Source organism: Branchiostoma floridae, chromosome 19, assembly GCF_000003815.2.
Source record: "Branchiostoma floridae strain S238N-H82 chromosome 19, Bfl_VNyyK, whole genome shotgun sequence".
Taxonomy (NCBI): domain Eukaryota; kingdom Metazoa; phylum Chordata; class Leptocardii; order Amphioxiformes; family Branchiostomatidae; genus Branchiostoma; species Branchiostoma floridae.
The window spans coordinates 3106852-3117879 of record NC_049997.1 but is presented as its reverse complement, the minus strand read 5'-3'; the positions used below and the strand labels follow the sequence as shown (position 1 = coordinate 3117879).

Sequence of the window (11028 nt, the reverse complement as noted above, 5' to 3'; positions counted from 1 at the left end):
TTAGCGTGTTTTTCTTGGGTTTTCTCTTTCATTTACTTTAAACAACAACTTAGATAAATGACAAAAACGATTTAAGCAGCTAGTATACTATATATTATATTTTGACCAAACTCGAAACTGATGGCTACATATGAATATTTCTTTGTCGTAGCTAATTAGTAACATAGGTATTCGTCAGTATCTAAAACTTGCTCACATCAGTACCGCTATAAGTTGTCGCACTGTCAGATAAAGACCATATCGAGACGATGTCGTAACTTTGATGAGTGGCAGAATGAAATCGCCAAACTAATCGCCATCTTGATGACGTCATCTGATCGCCCCAGCACGCCCAGAATGTGACACATCCCGAGAAGCCGGGCTGCTTAATTGCCAGTCCTTACTTTTATCGGCTTTACATCTCGGGACGGCTGTCTCCAGAAGTCTTGTACGACATTTCATCGCCTCTGCCGGGCAGATAAAGCCCCATCCCTACCGGGATCCCCCGTCCTCCGATTTTACCCATAAAAGGTTGGCCTCGCCTCGGGGGTCATGCAGGGGTCGTGACCTCTAGAGGTCACAGTCACGGTTACCTCGCAGGAAATCGAGGCTAATTCGGCGCAGATTTTCATATTTGGGCAGAGATGTCGCAGCAGATTATCTGACATATCAGTGATCGTTAATCCGCGATTGTAGCTCGTGTCACGTTACGCCTCAAGACGATAGCGTCTTGGAGTGGGCGATGACTAAGAAAGGAAATGACTGTGAGGAGTTCGCCGTGACAGAGGACCGGAGAAATCCGGTTCGGCAGGTGTGTGTGGATGTGTTGTGTCTTGGGTAGGACTCGGGGCGCGCATATTGTCAAACCTGTTTATCACCTCAGCTCCCTGGATGTGTCTCATGTGGGACTTTTAAGGACCTGTTTGCGCCTTGCATCTCAGGAGACTTTGAGACATCTCAGGAGTACATACAGAATCGGTCGTAAATATCTGTATCTACATCTGTATCTAAATTATATGGCAGGTATGACCGGCCTTATACATGTAAGGACCCAAAGAAAAGAAAACATAAGGATATAATAACGAAAAGAAGAGAAATATACGGGTATTAAGAAAAGAACATTAATAAAAGAATTTAAAAAAACATGACAGAAAAGGTTACGGAAAACATAGCGAGTGCCACAAGATGCATCTAACTTCAGTGTCTCTTTTTATCACGTTCGATTGAAAGCTAGAAATCCTTCTGTCAAGATAAAACGTTTGATTGAATCATTCATTCATCTGTATAACGACCTACAGACAAATGATATTAACACTTAGTTCCTATATTTTCCCGGCCCGTATTTTGCTTTTGTTAATTATAAGTTTTGATATCAGGTGAAAATAAGTCTTTCTGTGTCACAAATGCTTCCCTGGAGGCGGAATTAATTCTTCACTTTTTAAACTAGACTTTAACGCCAGTCTAGCCCCAGACTTGAACTTGAAGTTGGCTACTCTGTATCCACCTGTCGTCTTGAGGCACGTGGAGAGTTACGGTCCCCCCGACTCCCCTACCCCGGTGTGCGATCTCCCCGGTACCGTGGGGGTAGTGGATAATTAGCGGGTGGATGAGGGTTCAGCACGCGATCTGCCGGACCCCCACCTCGACTGACGATAGCCCAATTCTCCGCCTCCCTAATCCATTGTTCACGGTCAACTCCCCTGTCCAGTCGTGCTAACTGCGCCGGTGTCGGTAAAACGTGTCGATTCACCTGGTCACGTTCTGCTAACGTCTTCAATATGGGGCAAGGCGGGGTTCTGACACACTGGGTGTAACTTATGGGGCTAGAGGGACAACGGGAGGTATGGCTTTGACATTGGTGAGAGAGATCTAGACTATTCTCTAAGAAAGCGTTTGAGTGGATATGTAGTGTTGTGTAGAACACACAGACATGTGCAAACGCAAGCACGCACACACACACAGACGCGCACGCACACGCACACACACACACACACACACGCACACACACACACATACACGGAAACACACGCGCACGTACACACACCGCCATTCCTTCCATTCTTCAAAATCTAATACCGCCTCCCTTCGTGCATTCTTGAGGTTTTCCGAATTTCAGTTTATAGGTCATCCTTTAATCATCTCACTTCTTAGTTCTTTACTTCAGCTTCCAAGTTGACTATATAAGGATAGGTGTTCGGTTCTTTGTCCCTACTGTGTGGTATGAAACTTTGATTGGAAGAGGATGCCCGCTGCCCCATCCCAGTACTGACCATCGCGTGACCAGGCCAAAGTGCTTGTCATATCTTGCGTTCCTCCGTTTGTTTGATGTAACGTTGAAGAAATTAACAGATGATTTTGTCCAATGATAAGGGTGTGTAAAAGGACCTAGAAAGAATGTCCATTTTGAAGCCTAAGAATTACAGTATACATGCAGATGACTTCTTTTTGAACTTGACCTACAAATTGTACCACCTGTCTGCATGGCTCAAGCCCCAGTGGCAGCTAGGTGGCTAAGGTACTTGTCCCTTGCTCATATTACCTTGCGCTACTATAGATGTGAACTGCCTTTTGGATAGACTTTTATTTTCAGCCAACATAGATATATTCGCTGAGAAGGTGAGCGATTAACTGGTATCGGTACATTAAAAAAAAAGCTTTAACTCGTCTCTAGCCTCGTTTGTAGACTTCGCACACGAGTACAATAGACCAAGAAATACACTGATATATATGCCATTAGAAAAAAAAATGAAGCCTCCAAATTCCAAGCTCGAATAGCCTGCTGGAGAGACTAATTGGCCCCTCTGTTCACCGATTCTTCAAAGTTTGGTTTTCAGTTCGAGCAAGATGGTGCGAGATGGCGTCAGCGTTGCGTGACCAATGTGGCCTGATTGTGCCAAGTGCGAACACTCCCGACCTGGGACCGCGGCTCCATTTCAAAGCGGTACCGGCCGCCGTCATGTCTGGTCCCCGGACGTGGGTCGGACGTGACCCGGTGGTCTTTTGTAAGAGGCTCGGGAGCTTCTATACTAGAACACAGGGCTTTAAAGTAACACACAGGTGAAACACGCACACGTGATGTGTGGATGAAATAGGGCCCATATCGTATTTCTTAAGAGGATAATTTATACGATAACCTTGACTGTGTCCATTTATACACTGATAAATCCGCACACACGCACACACACAAGTACACACACGCGCGCGCGCACGCACACACATACATGCACACACACACACACACACATACGCACGCACGCACATACACACACGCACACACACACACACTTATCCACTGTTCATGAAACGTTTCCACAGTAACGTAACTTAGTCGTCGATGAATAGCAGCGAGTGAGGACATGTGCTTGACACCATTTCCTGTTGAGTAGATAGCGATATATAGCGCTACATGTATCATTCGGTAAAAGTAGCTACAGGTAAATCTTCTGATATATTCTACATACCAGTGGTAGAGTAGTGTTGTGGTAGAGAATGTGGTTCAAATCCATAGCTGGAACAATGTTATCGACCTTTTAGAAGGGCACTTTAATGTGATACCAACACATGAGTACAACATATGAGTACATGTACCTAGCTTCGGTTCGGGACGTCCCCTACCATCCATAGCAGGCTCTCTGTGGCCTTTTTTTTGGCTCATAATACCCTTTTGCTGGTCATTTCTATTTGGACTTGGGGCCTACCGGCAGTCAGAAAAGGCCAGCAATCAGCGACCGAGTACAAATAGAAATGGCCAGCAAAAGTGTATTATGAGCCCCAAAAAAGGCCCCAGAGAGCCTGGGTGTAAAACCGAATATTTCGTTTTATCAAGGACATTGTATAATGTCATTTGTGCTATCGAAAACAGCAGGGGTCTTTCCCGCCTTGAGTAGATCAAACTTCTGACGCAGCTCCTATTTTCTCTACAAAACTGGTGTGTTCTGGTTTGCCTGTTAGACGTAAGAAACAAAGCCCATTTCTATATTCTGTATGGCTGAGTTTTCCCACCAAGAATGGCCCAGAAGTTGCACACCGCTGAGTCAGTGCTGACAGCCCTTGTCTCCGCCTGTGACGCAGTCTTGTCTCCCTGCCAGGCTCCGTAACGTTCGAGCTGGATTACCACAGGCAAGGTCACATTACCGGGAGGTGAGTCAGAGGTCACAGCTAACCGCGCGGACGGCAATTACACCTGCAATTATCTCACTTCTCCTTCCCGCCAAATCTGCGCTAATCTGGGCTGAATGTGCGTGATGGATGGGATACTTAGGGTGGTATCACACTGCACTTGGGACACCGGTGCGGCACTGAGGGGTTCGAAAGATTACTCAACGAATTACAGAGATAAAGAGTGAATTGTATTGCTTTTTGTGTATTTTGTTGTCTTCTAATTTTTACGTATTACGCAATATACAATTTTTTTTAAATCGGCACATAACACAACAATGCAGCAGTGGATGAACCCCGCAGTGCCACACTGGTGCCCCAAGTGCAGTGAGAGACCACCTTTAGAGACGGTTTAGTGCCCGGAGACGGAGAGAAGAATCTAGAGGGTTTAGGATACACAGCCGTCTGCCTGAGGCATGGCTGCCTACGTCAGGTCACATTTGGTGCATCTTGTTGAGAAGAACCATACAGAGGGCTCTGTGGTCCATCTCTTATAGATAATAACAGCAATCCTGTCGATGAATTACAAAATGAACGTAAGTTAAAGTTGTAGGGAGGTGGCTGCTATCTTGGACTGAGGCACTAATATTTCATTTTGAGCCCTTGTGAGTGAGTCAGTTGATTAACCTGAATTTTGTTTACACTCTTCACTTCCTGGAGAATTACTACATGTTGAAATTTAGTACATTTGCCAAAAAATGTCTACTGTTCTTGATAGAATATTCCAAAAGAAATAACTAATAGTATATAATACAATGAACTAATGATTAACAATCAATATTGAATGGTTTTAGGCGTTTTTGGTATTAGACTATTGACTATGAAAACGTTGTATCTAACCGAAGTGTGTGTGCTTCAAGAAATAAATGCAGCATACACAGGTTTGTAAGAAAACACACAACATGTAAATATTTATTTCTAGCACGAGAACACGGCGTAGCTTGGAAGTCAAGTATATACAGCATATGTACAAATAGATATACATTCAGTCGTTCAGAAAATCTCGTGGACACTTCATCTCTCGCGAGACTTCACAAGAAGAATACGACAACAAGACCAACAACAACACAACGACTTTTCCTCACAATAATTACTTCTCTCTCAAGTCCATATAAGTTCATTGGAAATGTACACATGGTCCCCGATGCCTCCTTTGTTAAAAATGAATGGCAGTCCCCTGTTTTGGCGCGGGTCTCTCATCTTGGCGGGTTGCTCGCGTTGTTGTTCTCCTCGCCTTCAATAGTAGAAATGCTCTGTACGATGAGAGACAAACAGTCTAGACTCGACACGTTGTTACCGCATGACTGGTTCTCGTGGCCTAGGAGAGAACAGGAAAACTATGGTCAGGCACAAACCACAATAGCAACAACACACAAAAAACAGTCTTTTCTTAGCTAAAGTCATTCGCAGTTTGTGGATCAAACATGAAGTGCAAAATAAAGAAATTAATTTGTAGTGCAATGAATTATGTCGATACACTTTTGCACTAACAGTTCAAAAAGTTTAGAACTTTTTTTTGCGCTTTCTGGTACAGAATCGGACGTTCCGTCAATAAACGATAATTAATAATTTGTTAAGGACTTACGTTTAAGTATCTATGATCAATTTATTACATTATTAAATTAAAACAATATACGATTGCCATTGTCGATAACAGAGGATTGATCGGTACAAAAAGAGCCATTTAAGTAATTCAAAATAAATTTCTGAATGGAGCATGCATATTTGAGTCCGTTTGGGTCCTGTTTTGGTCAAGAGGATTGCTACAATACATTGGGTGCATGGGATATAAAAATAAAGCAAAGAAAATGAGTAACTGTTTGCCAATTGTTACTCATAACTGTAGTATGCCACAGAGCCAAAACGTGTGTCCGAAAACATTTCTCACAAGACACAAAACTATGGACAATTTCCATTCATCGACATCTATATATATATATACCGATGATTTATGACTGGAATATTCTGGAAATGATGCCCCGTCTCAGCTTTCAATTATCATGCCAACATTAATATCTATTCCAGTTAGAACCAGCACTTTATTCTTCGGTTAAGTCTTAACGAACTACAATATTGCCATTCTACAACTTTGACTTGAGCAAAAATCAAGTTCATAAAATCCTGTATTACTGCCCTGTATAACTCCGTTTTGAATAGTGCGTTATTCTATAGCCCATGTATTTATAGACAGACTGTAACCTGATATGCGGCATCACGCAGGGTACATGTGCCTGCTTACGCTATCACTTTCAATTACAAATCACTTTGCAATGTTATGGTCTTTAAAACAGCTTCATTAACTATAAATGCATCTTTTATGGCAGCTAAAGCAAGAAGCGATGTTTTCTTTTGTGAAGCGATCGCTGTGTGTTCTTATGTTTACATCAATACAAGGTATGTTTCATACAGTGGATAACGTTCCATATTTTGTGTTCTTTGCTTTGCAGGGTCGTTTCTTCAGTTTTAACATTTATAAGCAGTTGCTTGTGTCTACAAAGTAAAATGGAATTGTTTATAACTATTGTAGGCTAATTTGTGGCATCATAACGTCCAAAGTATCGGAACAATGCTTAATCGAAGGCAAACTTCTCACTGAGACAACAGAAAGAGTCATTCTGTCAAAAGAACGTCCATGTTTCTGTAGCCTAGGAAGGTAAGATGGAAGTTCTCTTACCGTTCCCATGATGCCTGTCACCATGTTCCCAGGATGAGTTCCCGGATGTGTCTGTACAGAAGCTGTGGGGACTGTGGGCAGCCTGCAAGGAAGAAGAGGAAATAATAAACAACGTTATCTAACCATTGACATTGCACTCAAATACTCTTATGTACACATTTAGAGGGTTCTAGCTGTAAGCCTGTTGAAGCAAGGTTTAGTATGTTAAAACTAAAAGTATCACTGTTTATCAAACAACAAAAGGTACAATGCATATCTTTCCAATTTCAATTTACGTGGCCTAGTACCTCTGTGTATACATGTATATGTGTGTAGCGATTGTCAAAAGCGATTAAGTACAAAAACGTTTCTATTTTGGCTTCTCACCAAAAAAAAGGACGCCAGTATTCGGATCGCCAGAAGAAAAGGTACTTGTAGTGTCAGTTTACACCCAGTCTAGGTCAGACAGTCGACTTTTCCCCACACCTCACCCTTAACACGGATCATATTTTCCCCTCCCGACTCTCCCATTTGCGGCCGACTCTGTCAGCAGTACCCCCGGTAATGAGTGCTACTTCCATGGGACAACATTGTTTTTCTTGCTAATTAAATTTATCTGCAGTACAGATTGAAAAGTTACTGAACCAAAGTGGTGCAGGGGAGCTGATAGCCCAGGGGCATGGGGCCTGCTGACCCCACTTGGAAACACAACGTAGGTTTGCGTAATGAAGACCAGATGAGAGCGGCGGACATCACTAGTTGAACGTTTCTCTGTGAAGCTGAAATCCCACAACTACCCACGGACTGAAGCACGTCATTAGGAGGCCATTATCAGAAGTAGATATGGGATCTATCTCAACGCCATTTTCGGGCGAGTCAGCCGGGGTAAATATGGATCAAGGCTGGGAGGATGGAGCGATAGTAAGACCCAGATAAAGACTGCTAACGTCATATCGTACAGACGGTCTGCGTCATGGATATGGTTCTCATGTAGTAAAAGTTAATACGGCTATGGGAACTTTTCCTCCTACGCACTGCCATAAAAAGACACCAGTAACCCTGTAAGTAACCCTGTACAGTACATATATGAACACTATTCATGTTTCTAGTGAAGTGAAAAACCATAAACTAGACGTGAATATTTCTACAGCAACGCTAGACAATCGACAACTTATAATTTTGACTAATTTGTATGAATATCTAGATGTACTTTAAACTCCCCACTGTGCAATTATATAAGTTTCGGAAGCTTCTTTATCGTCAGGATTGTTAACTAATTATACACAACGGAAGCCAGGCCTGACAAGGGGGATAACGACTTGACTCGCTTGTCGTTTGATCTCGGTTTTCTGATCCGTCCCTGTCCGGTCGTGTTCTAACATGTAACGGGCGGAGTCAACTCACCATTCCGTCCGAGCAGGACCCGGGGCTGGGAGCGGAGCTGTCCGAGACCTCTCCCGACGAGTTCTCCTTGCTGTCCCGTAGCAGTTTGTGGAGCTGCTCGATGTAGGAGATGGCGTTGCGGAGGATTTCCACCTTGGGGAGCCTCTGATTCGGGTTGGCACATGACTTCTTCTTCAGTATGTCGAAGGCCTCGTTGACTTTGACCAGACGACGCCTCTCTCTCATGGTGGCGGCCTTTCTCCTGTCGATCGGGACCGTCTTCTTCTTGCACGCCTTGCAGGCCCAGAGCAGACAGCGGCCGGGGCCGTGGAAGGACGGGCCCGGGGCCAGGACGTGACCGTCCCCATGGTCCGACTCGTAAGAGCCGTTCGGTACGGGGAAGTGTTCGCCCGGTAGGACCGTGGCGTTGGGGGCGGCTGGACGATCGCAGAAGGTCGGCGTCGCGTCGAACCTACAGCTGCTCAGTTCCACAAACTCCATCCTGGTCTGGTGTCTCTTAAGTCACCCCTACTCCAACTAAAACTGTGATGGGAGTGATATTTTGAAGTGTCAGAGAGCAAGTGATGAACACTGACACTCTCCGCTCGAACAAGGGCACATGTATGTTGTTAGAGGATCCGCCGAGCGCTAATATACCCGCTTTCCTCCAAAGGGGGGCAGTCCACCGGCCCCTCCCACTCTGGTGACCTATGAATATTCATACTCCCGATTTGGAAACACGGTGCCCCCTCTGGGAACCTGCTCGGGATGTGAGTTTTCTCGGTTGGACCTCGTTACCCCTACCGAGGAGAATCGGTGCTGCGAGCCGGGCCGACTTGGGTGGCACGACAGGTCACAACTCGGCTGGAAGTCAAGATGCGTCACTTGTGTCTGCTTAGAACCATCTGCACATGGAAGATGTTCGCTAATGTAACAGAACTTTTGTGTGCTGACACATGTTGATATTCCTTCTTGACAGGCCAGCAGATAAAAAGAAAACTTCTCTCCTTTTAGCATCTCAAAACCCACACATTACAGGAAAGTGGTGATCCATCGTCTAACTCTTCCACCGTCTCAGAAAAATAGGTCAAACCCAATACATTTCTAGAGTCGGCCTTTTAATAGAGTAGTCGCTCACTATGCTGTTACTATTGTTTGTATGTCCTTTTTGTCACTTGCAATAGAAGTTGCAATAATATCATTATTACTGCATTGAATACAATTTTGTATTTCGAAGGCACTCCAAAGTACAAGAAAAGTTGTTGTGGCAATTTCTCGCATGAAGACTTCTCTCATCTTGAAGTCGTCCCGCGGCCCCTCCCCCTCTACAACACGTCACGGTATCTGCACATAAAAGGTTCGGAGCTCCTAGATCTGTTGTCCAGAGGTGTTGTGATGTAAACGTGAGGGCCTATTACAGCTTGTGCGTGTTCTGTGTTTGTACCCTTCCTTTCAAGAAGTGCTGAAGTTTGCCACCTTGAAGTTGTTCGCATGATACAATCGCTTTGTTTGGACACACGACCATTGTCCTCAATTGTCTGTGAATTGAAAGACTTCCCAAGATAAACAGTAGCGTAGAATACAAACACACAAAGATTCTAAATTTGCTTTCCTCCTTTTTTTTCTAGAATTTTTTTCTCTTTCTTTCTGATATTTTGACTTGTTGTCGTCAACCGACGTCAATTTCTACTTCTAGATCAAAATTTCTAAAACAACTCTTTCAAACTCAAAGTTAACGTTACCCGACGTAGGCAAAAAAAACACAACATCTTCAACAATCAAATAGAAAAGAAACTTGAAGCGCACGAGTTAAAGTCATTTTAGCTAAACAAAATATCGGTCAACCCTGGAGGTTTTAGCTGATAAAGCCTCCTTGGTCAACCCTAAACGTCGTCTGAAAATGACGTCATCCTTCTGGTGTCCCCCAGGATCCTCCGGGCGGTCGGACATGAAGGGCCCGCCATGCTGGGACAAGAACTTGTAGCCATTAGAAAGAATTTCCATTTAAAAGGCGCGCGCCGGCCGCCAGTATGTCTGACCCCGGGAGGTGTACACCAGCCGCGGCTCCCGCCACCTGGACCAACCGGGAGGAGAAAGGATAGAAATATAATGATGAAAGTTTATTTGCAAGTTGTTGCCCGTGGGCTAATTGCAACATGTGACATACAGAATAAATTGTAAACATACAAAAAATAAAAGACTTTGGTATAGATGGTGTAGAAACAAGAGGCTGTTCTGGTGATATGTACAGTACAGATAAAGAGCTACAATCTAAGCATTTGGGGTTTCACTTGTTTTCTGGATGGAAGCAGTGGAAGACGAAGTGTCCCACTTTTTCTATAATGAGTTTGTTATGTGACGTAAACAGGGTTATAGTTTTGTTTTGTCAGTAAATGTTTGGAAATTTTGTGGGTATAATAAAAGTAACGGTAACTTATGTCCTGAGGTAATAGTTCTGTGTATCAAAACACCCGCAAAGGTCTGAATTGATTTTATTTCTGAGAATATCACTTTTAAGTTAAACATTTGTGATCCGATTATTTAAAGAACGTACTACATGTGATAAACACAGACTGTTGCATGTGAGATAAGCAGTACACATCCCCGAATAGTTGCTATCCTGCAACAAATAGACTGGACTACAATCAATGTATTTATCACATAGCCTCTACCAGGCTCCACAGGTCGCTAGAAAAATAGTAGAAATTGGCCAAATAAGACAGAAAACACACCAGAGGAGTTAGATGGCCGAGGAGTACAGTTTGCGACCTGTGGAGCCCGGTATAGGCTATTTTAGGTTTTCACACTTTGAAATACTATGAGTTAGTTTTAGGAAGGACGTCCCAGCTTTATGA

General features: G+C 43.8%; 1 protein-coding gene across 1 annotated transcript; it reads right to left on the bottom strand.

Moving 5' to 3' along the window:
• Positions 1-5019: 5019 nt before the first annotated feature.
• LOC118407021 (transcription factor SUM-1-like) lies at positions 5020-9126 on the bottom strand. Its single transcript, XM_035807434.1, has 3 exons — positions 8195-9126; positions 6812-6893; positions 5020-5455 (listed from the first exon to the last, which is right to left on the bottom strand). The coding sequence occupies exons 1-3, from the start codon at positions 8672-8674 to the stop codon at positions 5334-5336; spliced, it is 684 nt and encodes a 227-aa protein (XP_035663327.1). The 5' UTR covers positions 8675-9126; the 3' UTR covers positions 5020-5333.
• Positions 9127-11028: the final 1902 nt, after the last annotated feature.

Coding starts and splice junctions, on each gene's coding strand:
- LOC118407021 (XM_035807434.1), bottom strand. CDS start 8,674: ATGGAGTTTGTGGAACTGAGCAGCTGTAGGTTCGACGCGACGCCGACC. Junction 6,894..8,194: donor GGTCCTGCTCGGACGGAATG/GTGAGTTGACTC, acceptor TCTTCCTTGCAG/GCTGCCCACAGTCCCCACAG. Junction 5,456..6,811: donor TGACAGGCATCATGGGAACG/GTAAGAGAACTT, acceptor GTTCTCTCCTAG/GCCACGAGAACCAGTCATGC.